Here is an 18,123-nt window from a genome sequence, read left to right on the forward strand (position 1 = left end):
CTAATAAGAAGCCATTGTCAAGTATGAAGCTTCTATTTTATTTCTACTTTATACATTATTACTTCGATTTGACAGTTTCTAATTATACAGGGATTTATATTTTTTAACCAGGGAAAGTTCATTCAAGCAACATTTTCTTTTTATGGTTATCTTTATAATGAACATTGTTGCGAACGCAACAGAATTTTTGTTATAAAATTTAATATAACTTTCAATGCACTAACTAAATGCTCGCCAAGGGCACATTCCGTAGGCATCTAATATGAACCAATCAACTAACACCACATACATGTTATTTCACCCTACCACAATTTATCAAACTTTTTGTGTGGTTAAAAAAGACGTTCACTTTTGGACTGTACTTCTATAAGAAACCACCACTGTTTAGCGATTAATGGCACTACTCCTGTAAACCAGCTACCTATTGCCAATATATTACAGTCAACTTAAATCGTCTTTTAATTTTACAAGCTCGTCGAGATCCTCATCATCTTCTACTTGGGTCTGGCGGCTACAAACGTTAATATGTTACTTTGTAGTACAGAGTTAAATATTATTTTAAGACAATTATATTGGGTCCACATGAAAAGTTATGCTTAGATTCACTTCGACAGACGAATGAGATAAAAAAGGACACGATTTTTTAAAAATACTTTAAAAATTGAATATGTTGTTAGCATTTATTTTAGAACGCAGCACAACTCTGATTTTGACATCACATCTTCAACTTTCTGACCATTTGAAGTTGAGAGTCAAGTTCAAGTTAAGGAACACTTATCGTTGTCATAATTATTGTAGCTTTCGTACATAAGTACTCCAAGTTGAAATTAGTTGCTAAAGAAATCATGACAAGTGTAAACGAGCCTTAAAATAAAATATCAAAAGGTAAATCGTGTTATGTTCCAAAACAAATATTTACAATGCCTTACATATATTTTACGTATCTCTTAAAATACTTTACAGGAGGAAGAAAAAAATTGTTTGCATCATTTATACAGCATCTGGTTTATTAAATAAAAATACGTAGTTTTTAAATATTTTTATTACACATGTATGTCTGTACACTACGTATTTTTATTTCATAAATCAGATAAATGAGTTTTTGCTTTACCCCGTAAAAGTAGTAAAAATTTACGTAGTACCGGTTGCCAGTTCACAGAATATATAGTATATGTATACTGTATTTATTATAATATTGGCTGATTCGCTCACTCGCATATGGTTAAAGTCTTCTTCTCTATTCACACCAAATATAACAGATGCACTACATCGCCAACGTAGGCGCAGGATAACAAGAAACGGATTATTGTACTGTACTCTGAGTAAATCTTCAGGCCTAAAGCTAACGAGATAATTGAACTTACCGACGCGACTGCCAACAGTAAGCGTGTCGAGATCGAGGGGGTAGCCGCTACGGACACACTCGCCGTCTTTCATCATGGCGGCTCCGCTCAAGATGTATGTGTCCCAGTTTAGATCTGTGGCCGTCCCAGCCACTGCGCCCACCCCGCCGTTAGCTTCCAGGTCGTCAGGGCGAATTGCAGTTACCCCTGATATATCATAATTTTTATAACATAAATGATTTCGTACAGAACTATAATCGATAGATAAATATTACCTTTATATATCAAAACTTCAACACTTCACTTTAAAACTGCAACTGAACTTTTAAGCCACATAACAAATTGTACAATTGAACCTGATATAGTATGTTGAAACAGGTCACACGCTCCAAGGTCAGTGCGTGTGGTTTGTCGGATAAAAGTGAGTGACAATGGTAACTCCACAAGCAATAAAAATGAAGGTGGTCGTCGACAGCGAAAAAGGGTAGACAGATATGTCTGTTTTTAACAAATAAAACCGAAATAATCTTTATTTCATACGTAAGCATTATTATACTTGAAATCGTCAAATTGGTTAAACTCTACCGTTCATTCGTAAGGATGATTCCCCTGAGAATAAACTCTAGGGATAGCTCTTAAAGCTGTGATCTGTCGCTGACCAGTCAACCCGTCATCATGGAACGTGTAACCGTTCCGAAATATATAGAAAATAAAAAGAACTCGACCATCCACGATAGCCTTAAAATCTACATTTGTGTTTTGTATTTTTATTACTTTAAGTTAAGTATTTACGTTTAAATAGGTCGTAACTGCAAGAACATTTTTACAAACCGATTTCAAGGCTGCCGATCCAGCAGTCAACCATTTTGTCGATGCGAAGTTCGAACATGTCACACTCGCGTAGAGGCCGCGAGCTGAAGAGTACAGCGTCGTTGAACTCCGAATAGACGGTGGCGCGTGACGCCGTCAGCCGGTTACGACTGAGTCGCGCGTTACGACCATGCACCCGATGGAAACACATGTCTCTGTATGAAACATTTATAAGATATTATCACACATTTCGTACCTCCGTGATGCTAAAATCCTGACTAACATCTATAGGGCTTCACGTTTAGCGCTTCTCCCATTGTAGTACTCTGGTCTAAGAGCAGTTACAATCGGTGACTTTTAGTAGCGCGTCTGCAGCAATTCAGTCGCGATACAGTAGCGATGCTGTCGCTAATGGTCTGCCTTGCTGCGACACAATCGCGATGCAAATGCGATACAAGCGCGATTCAACATAAGCGCTAGCATCGATGCAGTCGCGCGTTAGCATCGATGCAACCGCCTATATAAGTCGTAAGTTCACAAACGCGCGCTTGTATCGCTGCTGAAAGCCGCCATGTGTAACCTCTGTTAGGAGAATATATATTGCGGCTTCTCAACGCGTGGGCTTAAAACACTGAGAATAAGCGAAGCATGATGCGATGTCGTACGTACGAAACAACACTTAAAGCGCACTTTTGAACATTCCGCTTTGGATCGAGGCACACCTTTAATTTATGTAATCTAAATCAAACAACTGCTTTGCATAGAAAAAATGTTATTATTTGGAACTTAAGGAAAGTTAGTTAAATAGCTTGGGACCCCATATGCTCAATTATCCGCGTAATAGTATCTCAAAATCACAATAATCTTCAGACTCACGGGTAAATGGTCGCGTTGGACTCAGTAGATAGCGGCGACTCCGGAGAGTACACTGGTGGTGGAGAGTACGAATCCACGATGGTTGCTTGGGCTACACGCCCGTACAGATCTGTGCAACCGATTTATTATTCAGACAGATACATAAATTAAATTACCAAGTAAAAAGCAAGATTATGAAAGAAGTAAGTTTATGAAAATAATATACATGTGTACGTTACCCAGAACAGATCATAAGATACTCTATATCAAACGCACACAGTACTAAAACAGCCATTAAAATCGACCATAACTTTCCAAAATTCGTGTAAATTACTTGAAAATTTAAATTTAATATACATTTTATTATAATTTATCTACAATCACGTATACACCCTCGTTCGTGACTAATGTAAATGTTTATTCATGATACGAAATTATTACTCACCAATAATTCCAAAAACGTGTTCAGGAATGTTGAACGCGGCCGGCCCCTGATCAACTCCGTTCACAAAGAAGTGTAGAATGCCCATTTCTTTGCGCATCACGCCCACAGTGTCGCCCTCCTGTCATCATAACACCCACATCATATCACATGTGAAATATATATCAATAGTCTGTTTATATCAATAGAAAGCCAATCAAAATTAATTACCAATAATAAAGCTAAAAGAAAAAAAACAATAACATGAGCAAACGATAAGAATTTTATATTAAAAAAATATTATAATCATAATTTTATATGATAGTTCAAAGATTGTAGAATAAAGAATCAATTACCGAAACTTTATTGCCAGTCAAAACGAAATTAACGTTTATTGCAGTTTGATATCGTATTTGTTACTCAATTACGCCAATGTACTTGAGCAAACGATAAGTATCTTATATTAAAAAATACTATAGATGTATATCTGTGAAATATACTATAACAATCATTTCATATATTGTAGCATAAAGAATTAATTACTTGACAGGTTTGTTTGAAATTTTATTAAATAAGAACGAGATGGCGGACAGAAACTAGTATTACCTATTGAGGCAATAATTTCAGGTATAGTTCTTGATAAACAGTGTTCAGAATCAATAGGTTTTATACTTAGACGACTCTTTGAGATTACATACTCTCATGTCTAGACAGTGGATATAATTATATAATATACAATGAGTAGTGTATTGAGCTCTTTATAAAAAGAGCTCACATAGAGATACAATTTATCCTTAGTACCAAATGTTTGAAGGAATAAATATAGAATGCTGATAATCTATATAAATGACAATGATGTCGAGTTTAACCTAACTAAATAATTTAAAAAATATAAAAAAATCATTGTCATCAGTGCAATCTCACCAATGTGTTATCAGTCGAGTGGCGGGACGAACAAGTCATGCTCCTGTTGGTAAGCGACTCGTCTATCCTTAACGTAGCAGTGCCATTCAGAGCATTAAATCGCAAAGATCCTATGGGCACTGCGCCCGTCACCCTGAGACATAAGTTGACAAGTCTCATGTGCCTTTAATTTCACCAGCACCCTTAGCCCTTTAAACCGGAACGCAGTAATGCTCACATTACTGCTTGGCGGCAGAAATAAGAAAGGTGGCAGTACTTCACTGGACGAACTCTTTCACAAGGAGCTCTACTCCTACTGAACTGCTGGTCTGCCACACAGAGCTCCCGGGTTCGATTCCCGGGCCGGGAGAAATATTTGTGTGGCCTAAGTTTACATCTCTCGTGAGTTTGGGTGTAATTTGTAGTTGTCTATGGGTCGTATTCCAGAAATCATATTCAAGTCCTTGCCATTAGGGTCATATTTCCAGTGCTTTAAATCATACTCAAATCCTGACTTGAGCATTGAGTAGAGTTCTGGAATACGACCCTATATGTGTATCCACGGCACCCGCAACACAGGATTTCCCTAGTGCGGGGCCATAAATATGTGCGTTATTATATTCAGAACAAATCTCCCAGATTTTTTAGCAACCTACCATCTGCAAACTTTACGTCAAATTCAGCAATGAAATTGTAATTTTCAGTCTTACCATAAGTCTGTTAAGATTTCTAACATATTGTGGGATGATTATCGTCCCATCTCTGATTATGTCTTCACCGGTCATTGCCCAAGTGCCGGATCTAAAAGGGAAAACAACATTTTAAGATTTGACATTCCCACTATACATATTCATAATAACCAAATCACGCTACTTAAAGTTCGCGCGTCAAATTTAATTCGACCGACCTGATGATAAGATATTTTAAATAAGCAAGATTTATAGAGAAATTTTGGGCTAAATGTGAATTTAATAAATTTAACAGGCTCTATGTAGTACTCAAAGAGAAATATCTCCGTATAAAAATATCTCCATACAAAGTTACATATTTTATTCTTAAATTAGACTTTTTTAGAATGGTTTCTGGATTTTATATGATCGGATAACGTACATCGTATCGTAAAACAAATTACTACATTATTTAAACAAAATCCTTAGGTGTCTCGTATATTTTTTGTAAGATCGTTACTTAATAGTAAATTCTAAACATTTTGAACTAGCGAAACAATTTTTCCCGCTTCTCCTCCGGTGACTGACTACATGGCATGTAAACCCTGGTTCTGTTCAGTCAGATCAAAGAAATTTCTCAGTTTTGTTCCGTCTTCGTATCATAATAATAACAAACTAGTGACGTACTTTCACAAGAAATATATGAACATCATGGTAGTAAAACATTATAAAAATTCAATAAACAAACATTGCAATTAAACATTTCAAAAATCGGGCAGGCTTTTTAGCCGCAGAACAATAAGGAATAAAGTAAGTATACTAACTTCGCATTGCTCATTTTGAATGGAAACTGTATGTCTGAGGAGGAGTGCTGCGTGACCCCAATTTCAATGCTTCCGGCCCACTTGGGAATGACGAGATCTAGACGCACTTGGAACAACTCGTTCGTTCTTAGAGTGCGGTTCGTCATCACTATGCCGTTGTTGAAGTATTCGAAAGCACTAGAACAAATTCTACCGTGTTGTATGCAGGTACAGGTGAAGAGAATCGTTTTCTAACTAACAGTGGTTGTTTGTAATAGCTGATTATCAATTGTTTTTTATTGACAACCAAAAGCCAATTGTTACCACAATAAATCTTTTATCCACATGATATGTACAGGCAGCATCGAAATCAGGATTGCGTTCATAATCTTAATTATCTGAACACTTACTAAAAATCAACATTGGGATAAGGACACGAAAATGACAATTATTTTATGAATTCACCTTACACGAAAAATATTTAAGATGCTCTTTTTACTGAAACTGAAATTCGTCTTATTAACATTTTTGAGACGAGTTAAATTTTTAGAAAATGTTATCTGAATAACACATTTTTAAACTACTCCAATATCATTTTGACACTGACTGTACCTACCTTTTATCTATTTCTGAAGTATGTAAAATAGCCTAACAAAATTATTATTTTTTGTAATATGTATCTCAGTAGGCGGTCAATGGAGTCAGTAACGCGCGTGTGGCTGGCTATTCATCGAGGCATTCTGATCCCAACCTTAAGGTAGTTAATGTTGAATATAGCGGAACAATCATGATAGTATGATTAATATACGGTATATCTTTTAGTACGTTGTGGTGTAAAATATCTCGTTGGATCACAAGGAAGGAATGGACAATACAGCAAAGTAAAAGCACAATACCTATAGAACACGTGTGGATGAAAAAGAAGATCAGATATGGACTTGCACTATAAAGTGTAAAAGTAAATTTAAAGGTCACGCTCAGCCTGATTAAGGGCTACATTAAAAAAGGCCCGGCCGAAAGTAACCACGATGAATGTGTGTGTAGGAAGACATTGATACAAATGGAGTAAGCGATAGAAGCATGCATGTCAAGAGTGCATCAGGCGAAAGGTCTATAGGTTCTTCGTACACCATTGGGTAACTGTCGTGACGGTATACAAATATATTACACACACCAGCACATTTAGCGGCATTCCGTATTAAAAACGTCAAAATAATGCTTGTTTTTAGTTATTTACTTTTTTAATTTTAGTTCTAATTTGAAAAAAACATATACTGTCTTTTTTAATTTATTTGTTTTGATTTCCTACTAATAAAGGTCTGTTGAATAGTTCCATTCCATTTTGCGTTCTTGTAAATTTAGTTTTTTTTTCTGACCGTTTTTACTTTGCCATATATTTTTTTAATTCTTTAATTTATTTTTTTCCAATAAAGATTGAGTATAGCTGTACTCGATGTTAAGAGGTGTTAATTTAATTGCTACTTTATGTCCAATACTTAAATAAATATTTAAAAACAAACGTTAATATTTATATGATATATACATATATATTCTCACTTCTATATATATATCCCGGTGTGTGTATGTTTGTAAATATAGAAAATAAACAAACAATGATACTTACTTAGGCCTATGAGCAGTCTTACCATCATTAATAATAATAACATTCGAATCACGCAGCGTATGAAATAAAAGGCTATCCTCATCTATTCTAGGTCTAAACCGGCCTGTAAAAGAGGATTAAACAATATATAATAACAATGGAAAAGCAAAATCGGCTCGCGCAAGCTATGCAAGGACCCTTCGTGTAATAATAATGATGAGCATTACACAAAACTCACTTGGAGCAGGAAGATCAGGCGTTTCTACTGGCAATGGCAGGTTGTTGATGTTGCTATCCATATCCTCACAGGGATCCACTATTGAAACCTTAAGGAAAAACCGTTTTAAGTCAAACAAAAGAAAAAAAGTGGTGTCATACATTACAAAAGAGGAATGCAACCACTACTTTTTACATTAAATGGTTGTATGGGAGGCGTATATAGTAGATTGTACAACAAGTGCATAAAACGCGTCATTTTCCCCAAGACGAGTATATGGTGGATACTTAAGTCGAGGGTAAAACGGGTTTTATGAACGAGTTATACACTCTGCTTATCACTACGATTGGGAGAAAATTAAACAGCAATATTACAAATAAAAGATTATTTTCTACCCGTGACTCAGGTCGGACTACATAATGCTCTATTATATTTTACAAGTTTTTATTTTTTATGCATTTCTATTTTTTATAACTTATTAGAACTACAATTGCCTACTTTTTAAATTTTGTAATACAACAGGGATTACAAAAATAAAAGCATAACTTTATTTTATAAAGTTGCTGTTGCGTGGCTGTTGGTTCAGGCGATGGCTTCGATCCTAAACGACGATTTTATTTTATGCACTAGAGCATAAAATCCTATTTTATGCAGCCTACACACAGCATAAATGCGAACTTTAAGAGCATGAGAAGTGAAAAGTAATTATAAGTGCTACAGAAACCAAAATGAGTCAGACACTTTAATATATTTTTCAACGGTAGCAAGACGGGACGAACAAGTCTAACGCCTGGTTGTAAACACGTCTTTCCATAACAATTGGTCGTCATAAGCTGAGACATATGTTGACAAAGCTCATGTGCCTGTAATTACAACCTACTGCTTGGCGGCAGAAATATACAAGGTGGCAATGTTTGCTCTTTCACAAGGAGCTCGGCTGCTACTAATTCAATTTTAGATTCAAAATGCAGTTACATTTTACCCTCAAAAAGGTAAATATAGTTATTTTATAACGTCAAGTGACGACGAGGACGAATAATAGACGTGCGCCTGGTGGTACGCTACACGCCTGTCCATAACCGTTGCAGTGCTACTCAAAGCTTTAAATCGCAATGATCTGAGGGGCACTGCCACTGCACCCGTCATCCTGAGACATAAGTTTACAAATCCCATGTGCCTGTATTTCCACCAGTAATCTTACCCTTCAAAACCGGAACACAGTAATGATGACATTACTGCTTGGCGGCAGAAATAGGTAAGGTGGCAGTACTTCCCTGGACGAACTCTTTCACAGGGAGCTCTGCCGCTACTTAAGTTGAAAAGAATATCTATTTATAGTCGCTTAGTAAACACTGAAGTAATTTCAAATTTCAAAAAAAAAAAGAGAGTGAAAACACTGCATGTAGTATTGTATACAAGAGTTTTTAAACTATTGTTACTAATGGGGGCTCTATTGATTATTGTATACAAGAGTTTTTAAACTATTGATACTAATATGATATTGATAACAAATAATTGTATGCGTGTTAGTTCTATCAATTATATTCATATTTTAACTTGAGTAAGTAAAAACCATCAATTTACGACTTGAACGGTGTGGTTTTCTCAACGACTTACATTTATTCCTGTAAGAACGATGTAAATAAATAAAGCTTACTTTAACAGTCATCCCATATAAATCCACAACAGCCCACACAGTTTGATCCACCTTGTCAGTGGCGACACCTTGATCCACACCATTGATAAAGTAATGTAACTTCCCATTACCTTTCCTCATTAATCCAACAGTGTCACCTTCCTAAAAGCAAAGCTTTTATTTTTGATTTCTGCTTGTATTTACAAGGTACATAAAAGTGTGGAAAAACCACACATAACCGATTCAAAGTAACAATTAAATCTAATAATTTAGCATACCCTTAACTCATCCAAATTAAAGTTTCCATACTCCATACAAGTCCCGTGTCCATTGAGTAGCACTTTACAACCAGACATCATAATAGTACCCGAATCCATGTTAGTCATTGTAGAAGGGAATCGGATTGTTGCAGGGTTATGTGTTGTTACTCCCACCTGAAATACCACTCTAGTTAGTGGTGATTAATCACAGATATTGCACTATATGCACATAAAAACTCTTGAATTACCATGACAAAAAGAATAAATAGCAAAATAGCTCATAGCAATTTAATCTCTGGGTCTCATGTTATTGGATTGTTACTTTGCAATAAGCGAACCACAAACACGTCTGACAAAGCAAACCTCTATGCTGCCACTCCATTTGTCCACCAGTCTATCGATACGTATCTCAAATAGCTCGTTGTCGTACAAAGGGCGATGCGTCATCACCACTCCGTTGTTGTAATCATCTAACGGCCTCGCTCTCTCTGCAGACCTGACAAATAACATTATACGGCATTTAATCAACTACATTACATGTCATTTGATGATCCCGCGAGTATAGCGAGTATAGTGTCTTCGCAATGTTTCTACAATATCTTAACCTATTTTTCATGCCACATCCTCAGACACTATCCATCTCCAGTGAGAGAGTAAAATCTTTATTTTTGCCTACTAGGTAATGTTTAATTTATTAGGGAAATTGTTTTGATCTTGGGTGACATAGATTGAATTCTAAACTAAGCTCGGAATTCTTCTTTATGAACTGATTCAGAATTCTGTTTTTTAATTAAATTTTTATTGAATTGATATTCAATTCTATTTTGTGAAATTACTCCACTAGTTGGTTATAATTATTAATACAAAGATCGAACACTCAGAAAAAATTCCTTCGATCCGGTCGGATTCGAACCGACGTCTTCTTGCATACCGTGGCAGACGCTATACCAACTAAGCCACGGAACGAACCAACGGTCCTCACGAGTTTTTCTATGTGCTTGAGTCGTGTCTTTGTATTTGGTTTTTCAACGACTTTTTAGTCGTAGCGCCATCTATGAGAAATCTATGAAAGATTTATCACCCAGTTAGTACCTTTACAGCTACCAGTCCTGGCGAGAGATGTCGCTATTCACTGTATTAATTAAATTTTTATTGAATTGATATTCCATTCTATTTTGTGAAATTACTCCACTAGTTTGTTATAATTATTACTTAATACAAAGATTGAACACTCAGAAAAAAATACTTTTTTCGATTCTGTTTTTTAAGTTCAATACATCGCATGTGCAGTAAATACACTATTTTACTCCCTTGTAAAATAATCTTCTATTTAATTTAGGTATATGAAACCCTTATAATATTATTACTTGTTATTTGCTGACAGCTTAACTAATATGCCACATCGTGGGTGAAACCGCAAACGATCTTGAGCCACTGCAATAATAAATAAAATAAGATAAATTTTATTTAGTTCAAGTGACATTTTTAACTTTATAATAGATGTTCCACTAAATAAAAGTGACTATTACCGAGAGCACAAGCAGCATCTGAGGACATAGGAATGTAAACCTCTCTTGTCTCTTTGGGATAGGGGTTACTCTCAGGTGGCATACCAGCGCCTTCAATGTCGCTGGATATCAGTGTGTCATCATTATTTGGGTCTTCCTCAATCTACAAAGAGTTTAGTAGATCAATTACAAAAACAACCTCATGCAGTTGTATCAAAAGACAATAATCAAAATAACAGTGTGTTCACGAGGCAATTCTATAACATGTCAGAATTTAGAAATCAAAATAATCTTTATTTCATAAGTACGCTTACACTTCAAACCATCACGTTGATTAAACTCAGATTCCCCTGAAAAGAATGAGCAAGAAACTATAGGGGTTGCTCTTTGTAAATAACATTTGTAAATCACATAAAAAACACATTCAAAATTTACAATATATTTTTTGTTTTCAAACATCAGAGATCGAGACTATCGCCATGAGCTAAATGGCTTACTACCGCGGATTTTTGTCATCCAAGTACGCAGAAGTTGTGTAATAACCTTTAGTACAAAGTTTTTGTTTCACTATAGTTTTAACTTAAATTTCTGTCACTATAGCTCAGTAACAATTTTCTACTTTCAACAGAGCACATGAAAGTTCATTAGTAGTTGTAATAGTATTTTTCAAAATAGACCTAGACCAACTAGTTATTAAAGCATGTATTTTCTTTTAATTCTATTTTGATATTGACACTAAATATGTGTTTATCTACAAAAGTTTTAAGGGTCGTATTCCAGAACTCTACTCAATACTCAAGTCAGAACTTGAGCATTGCAGTGAGCACTGAAAATCATACTCAAGTTCTTGCCATTAGGGTAGTATCTCCAGTGCTTGAAATCATTCTCAAGTCTGCTCAAATCCTGACTTGAGCATTGAGTACAGTTCTAGAATACAACCCTTGGGGTCGTATTCCAGAACTCTCAATACTTAAGTTAGGACTTGAGTATTGCAGTGAGCACTGAAAATCATACTCAAGGCCTCGAATTTCCAGTGCTTGAAATCCTATTCAAATCTGCTCAATCCTGACTTGAGCATTGAGTAGAGTTCTGGAATACGAGCATTAGTCTTTAAGAAATGTTCATTATTGTAGTTTCATTTCAACACACCTGATCTAAGCTGCCCTCCATAATTGGTCTCATGCCACTGCTGCTACAATGCATAATAGAAACCTGTACACATTGACCATACAGATCTATAACAGCAAACAGTCTTGGAGGTAAATCTCGAGCTGCTATCCCAAGACATCTACCATTTATGTAGAATACTAATTCACCCTGAAAAGAAATACATATTACATGAGAATAAGTCAAGTCATGATGAAACATTTCAATATAATACATGATATGTTTAGGTCGAATTTTTTTTTTACTTACCTTACTGGTTCGCATAACACCTAAACACTCGCCTTCTCGTAATGTATCAAGCTCTGGACCATATGAATTGACTAAAGTTGACCCATCTTTTACAACTGAACTTCCTGACATTATCTAAAAAGAAACAAAAGAAAACATGAACAAAATCTTTTACAGTAATAATCATAAGAACATACGCACTCCTCATGGAAGAATGACATAAGTGGACTTATGTCAAACATGTTTATTGCTCCATTAGATACAGAAAAATCCACACGTCCACAACCCACATCCTCTCTGATTCATGTATCTACAATATTAGTCGATAGAGTTACAAGTATTGGAGAGAATGTGGGTTATATTTTTCTGTATCTAATAGAGCAATAAATGTTTTTGATATAACTCCACTTGTGCCATTCTTCCATTGTAACAAATTACAAAATATAATCACACCCTGATTATATTTTGTAATTTGCCACAATGAGAGAATTAAAGTTTATGACCTCGCTTACTTTTAATCAACTAGTGTTGGTTTGATATCTAGATAAGTAAAAGCTATTTCAAGCAAAGATTACTTTGCCCTATCAACAATTGACAAACCTGTGTACATTAAATGGGAAATTGTCCACTTTTGTAACTGTTATCACAGCAACCCTGCTGCAACAGGCACCTCAGCTTCATGAAGCGTAAACAACACCAATTAAAGGGTCACAAGCAGTAGATAAAGGACACAGTCACCCACAAATGTATATAATGTAAGTGTAAAAGAAAAATGTGAGAAAAACTATGTGAAATTATTATATATATATATTTGTATTGCCAGTACAAGAAAAATTCAAACTATAATTAGTTTTGGAGGAAAACAGAAGGGATGAGTTTAAGAATTGTGCTGAATATTCTTATACCACGAGATCTATTAACAATAAAGGTTGTACCTAGAACTGTAAATTACTTTGGTCACCTACAAATTATTTAATACCAGTCATATATAATGATCTGAATGTTGACGAAAATAATTTATGAAATTGTCATCACAAGTCTCAGATGACTAAGCTTTGTACCATTGATTGTGATATATTTATACGTCATAAAATACACTCACATAAATATGTGACTGTATTTTATGACGTTATAAATATGTGAGTGTTTATGTATTTTACGATAGGCAATATGGGCATATATATATATATATATATATATATATATTATTTATATATTTATTGCTTATGATGAGAGTGTGTCTCTGTCAATAAACTGCAGTTTGATGGGCTTTGAGTTTATAGCCAAATGTATTTTTTTTTAGAATAAATGTGTTATTTATTTTATTTTATATCTGCCATCCATTAACTAAAACGGCTGAGTAACAAATGGTCAAATATCCATTTTAAATAGCAAAAACTTTCGACGTATCGGACCTTACCCTAACGATGCTTAGCTGAAACATTAGCTGAAATATGAACATTAAACCATTTCAATTATCTAAAACTGGGTTATGGTTTTTTATGATATCTCACAAAATTATTTTGTCACTTAGCCGCATTTTAGTCAGTGGATGGCATAATGTAGAGCGTATGAAAATTGTAGACCACAGGGAGTACATCTTGATCGTGCTGGGAGTTCAAGCTCTAAGACAGAGGTAAACTTGTGAGCTTCTAGAAGGGATACTAAAGGCAATACAGATTGAAATTACACAGACAAATAATTGTACTGTGCAATTAAGCATGTTAAATGTAACATTACAAAAATTATACAACAAAACATTTCACCAATCAAAACTTCCAATCAGCCGTTTTACATAATAAAATGACAACATAAACATTTTCTTGCTTACCCAAGCAGTGTTCCGTAGCTTGGTGGCAGTTGCCGGTAGTTCCATATATTCCGGATCCAATGTTGTGACTCCAATTTCAAGGGATCCATTCCAAACATTTACCTATAGAAGAAGCACTTTTATATCACCAAGAAAGCCAAAAGAACATTATTTAATTCTTTTTTATTTATCATATTTTAAATGTACATTTTTCGGTCATATAGCGCACATTATAAAGTATAAAAAAAAAAGAAAATATTCATAGAATTGTTTCGCACTTTTGAGAAAAAATACCCAAGAGTTTTACATACCTTCCTATCAATACACACTTCAAACATAACATCATCTTTGAGAGGTTCCGCGCTCAATATTAAGCCATGATTAAATTCAACAAAATTACGCACGGCAGTGGAATTGTCGTTTAACAAAGTGACTCTGTCACCACACCTCCTATGGAACCTCATTGTTCTGTATACCATTACATTCACGATTCAAAAGCTCAGTAATTGTTAATACACATTGTCATTATCAAAATCTTGTTTTCACACCTCATTATTAACATTATTTACACAGCCATTACAAAATTCAGCTACCATATAAGTGGTTAATTAATTTAAAAGTCAATCTGTACGATTATAAATTGAACGTTGCATTGTGAATAAACCTTAAATGATTGTAAAATAAAAGGTAACTTAAACTAAGCAGAAACTCGTTTTATATCATGTAGATTATTTTTAGAACTCGTGAGAAAAAGCCAGACGAAAGCGAGCCTCAAAATCTTACGTTACAGTATACAACAAGGTACTCTTTGATCTTATGTTCAAGAAATCTGAAACGGGCTACGCTATGCGTGCTCGATAGGCAACATTGACAAATTTGACATTACGTTTTTTTGTTAAGGGCTATGGCACAGGTGCGAAAAGAGAGTTTTTTTAAATATATTAAGCATTCACTATGATATTAAGCATTGATCTTACACCGTATAAAAAGATCATTCAATTCAATGATTCAATTATATTATTTTGATAACGGTTAAATGCGTCTAAAAGTAATGCAGCACTCCTTTTTGTAATTGTATAATATTTTTTGTAAGTATTGAAAGAAATAGTATACCGTATATTACATTACGCATGACGTATAACAAAATAACCGAGAACGAAGTTGAGTAAATAGTGCCTCATTGAAATCTTATTTATTTTGAAGTAGAGTTACTGCCAGTTTGTGTTTCAAAATTCTTTTACACGTTGTAAAAATTGGTTTGAGCCAGGGCATTTACTATATACGTGTGCTTTTGGACCGAGTTCGCTCGTACGAGTTAGTTCGTATATAGGAGTCCACTCGGATTTTGGTTCACATCTTACGAGTTCATCAGTGTCCACGTAGCATTATTCTCCTTGCATGATACGTGAGGCGCACTATAAGTTTCGGGAATGAATAAGAAAAAAATACTGTAAATGGTCGGAAACACAGACATTGTCTGTGGTCAGAAATGAATTTGTTTCTCAAAATATTTTCTGTTAGTGTTAATGCACTTTTTCATACGAATTCACCAATTTTGAAAGCACTTATGCCACTCCTCTGTGACAATCTCTGAAACATATTTTTCATACTATTCGACAGCCTCTTCAGGTGATGAAAACCGTTGACCGCGTAACTGGTTCTTAATTTTTGGAAATAAATAACGGCGTTTACGATTATTTTTGCGGAGTTTGTCAATAACTTCCGGCAAACAAATGGTCGTGTAACAATAACTATTCACGGTACAACGATTCTCCAAAGCAACAGTAGCCACGTGTCCAGTTTTATTAAAAAAGAAGCAATCATCCTCTTAGAGGCACTTTGCACGCGCGCCACTTTGATTGGTTTCGACTCAACTCGAAAGACCCATACGCTCGATAGCTGCTTTGTTTTGGGATCGTATCTGTAAATCCATGTTTCGTCACCTGTTCCTATGTACCACACCAAATTTGACGCCCCTTCGTTGAATCTGGTAAGCTCAAATTGTGTAGGATCCACCGAGAGCACAGCTTTTTCACACCCAAATGTTTGTATAGTATTGATTGTATTCATGATTGTACTCATGGTATGTCACATGCCTGTCTGTTTTGATAATACGGCGCACAGCATCGATGTTTCTGTTGTTGTTGTTGTTCACAGCAGTGGACGGGCAACCAGCACGAAATTGATCACTGAGATTCACACGGCCGCGTTTGAATTCCGCAAACCAACTATAAATAGTCGTCTTGCATGATGCTTCATCGCCAAAAGCAGTTTGAAGCCGAGCGAAGCTGCGCTGAGGTGTTAAATTAGAATTACACTTAAAGTCGTACAAAATCATACTACGAAAATTTTCACGAGTTAATTCAATTTCTAAAATGACGCCACAATTTAAAACGAGTGACAGTCGTATCTGCTACAACTTAACGGCTGAAGTATAAAATCATGGTAGGGAAAAAACAAAGTTGGAGAAAAATTGGACCATAAATGGATTTTAAGACCTGATCAACTTAGTGCATAAATTATTTAAATTTTATTCGAAAAGTGGAAGAGAAAGATGAAAACACTTTTAAAACCTCACATTGTCACGTTCATTCCACGTTTTCTTACTTGGCGCCATTTTGTTTTCATAAAATATTCCGAGCATAATCAAAAAGACTTATTAACATTGCGAATTACGAAACGAACAAAGGTAAACATAGCTATGGGACAATGGCAAAAAAATACTACAGCACCATCAACGGGACTGTCTGATTGTGCTACGGTAAAGACAAGAGCTTACCTGCCTATTAGGTATATCTACATGTATAGTACAAAGCGTGCATGCTTGCTTGCATGCGTGGTAAGTAGTGCGCTTTGTGTGAAACGCATTAAATTAAGTCTGAGGTAAAACAAAACACCGCAAAAGGATATCGGTTTATAAACATAAACATAATATTCTATTCGTTATTTTAGTCAAACGGAATGTTGGGGAAATTGGAATCGGATAACAAATAACTTGTTAATAATTGCTCTAGTATTTTATAATAATAATAACGCACACTCTCAACATAGACCCGCACTGGGGAGACCTTGTGTCGCGGGTGCTATGGACACACACATAGACAACCACAAATGAAACCCAAACTCACGAGAGAAATAAATGTAGGCCATTCAAATATTTCTCCCGGCACGGGTAATCGACCCTGAGACCTCTGCGTGGCAGTCCGGCATGGTAACCGTTCGACCAAGGAGGCAGTTAATAAGATCATTTCTAGCTATTTTAGTCCATTTATCGTCGGCGCTGTGACAGACGTCAGATAAATTAATGTTCTATTCTATTCTATTCTATTCTATTCTATTCTATTTCCTTAATGGCGGCCTAAGGGCCAGTGTCAGTTTCGATTAATGGTATCAGTTTATATTGTTCAATAACAATATTAACTGACAACATTAATTTGAAGATTATTAGATATTTGATTCTATTTTTAACGACTTTGTCGTTTTTAAATTACTTTAAAAATGTTCATGTCATCATTATTAAAAAAATTGAATTAAAATGTTTTTTTCTGTTTCATTTAATACATCGATAACTTTTTAAGTAAATGCGGAAAATTTTCCATAATTCTGAAAAAGGGATATAAACGATCTGAAAAGTGGAAGCAGACGCATGGATTTTGTTCACTTTATTTCATTTGTTAATTTTATAGGCACCACTTTTCTTCGTGAATGTAGGACATCGAGTATATATTTCTGGTTATACCTATACTCGATGCTGTAGGACTACAGTGAGTACGCTTACAGCGTGTTGGGTATCAGCTACGGGGACCCAATTTCACCCATTTGTATATAACCCCGAATCTAGTACCTATTTAAACTTTTAATGCAAATACGTTCTTCCCCTAAACAAGTAAA

The 18,123-nt window shown here is 35.1% G+C and overlaps 1 protein-coding gene across 1 annotated transcript in view; it reads right to left on the reverse strand.

Annotated features, from left to right (window-relative positions):
• LOC113227460 (neuralized-like protein 4) overlaps positions 1–14,801 on the reverse strand; it is a 32,834-nt gene extending 18,033 nt beyond the window's left edge. The window contains exons 1-17 of the mRNA XM_026460400.1: positions 14,544–14,801; positions 14,254–14,355; positions 12,444–12,557; positions 12,177–12,344; positions 11,049–11,190; positions 10,887–10,953; positions 9,883–10,015; positions 9,538–9,693; positions 9,281–9,421; positions 7,645–7,732; positions 7,428–7,530; positions 5,825–6,001; positions 5,043–5,133; positions 3,454–3,571; positions 3,030–3,138; positions 2,175–2,368; positions 1,365–1,550 (exon numbers count right to left, since the gene is read on the reverse strand). Of these exons, the coding sequence (XP_026316185.1) occupies positions 1,365–1,550; positions 2,175–2,368; positions 3,030–3,138; positions 3,454–3,571; positions 5,043–5,133; positions 5,825–6,001; positions 7,428–7,530; positions 7,645–7,732; positions 9,281–9,421; positions 9,538–9,693; positions 9,883–10,015; positions 10,887–10,953; positions 11,049–11,190; positions 12,177–12,344; positions 12,444–12,557; positions 14,254–14,355; positions 14,544–14,711 (2,257 nt within the window). The 5' untranslated portion in view covers positions 14,712–14,801. The remainder of the gene's footprint in view (positions 1–1,364; positions 1,551–2,174; positions 2,369–3,029; positions 3,139–3,453; positions 3,572–5,042; positions 5,134–5,824; positions 6,002–7,427; positions 7,531–7,644; positions 7,733–9,280; positions 9,422–9,537; positions 9,694–9,882; positions 10,016–10,886; positions 10,954–11,048; positions 11,191–12,176; positions 12,345–12,443; positions 12,558–14,253; positions 14,356–14,543) is intronic.
• Between the last annotated feature and the right edge of the window lie 3,322 nt (positions 14,802–18,123).

The sequence above is a fragment of the Hyposmocoma kahamanoa genome, unplaced genomic scaffold (genome assembly GCF_003589595.1).
Source record: "Hyposmocoma kahamanoa isolate Upper Pololo Valley unplaced genomic scaffold, ASM358959v1 100021, whole genome shotgun sequence".
Taxonomy (NCBI): domain Eukaryota; kingdom Metazoa; phylum Arthropoda; class Insecta; order Lepidoptera; family Cosmopterigidae; genus Hyposmocoma; species Hyposmocoma kahamanoa.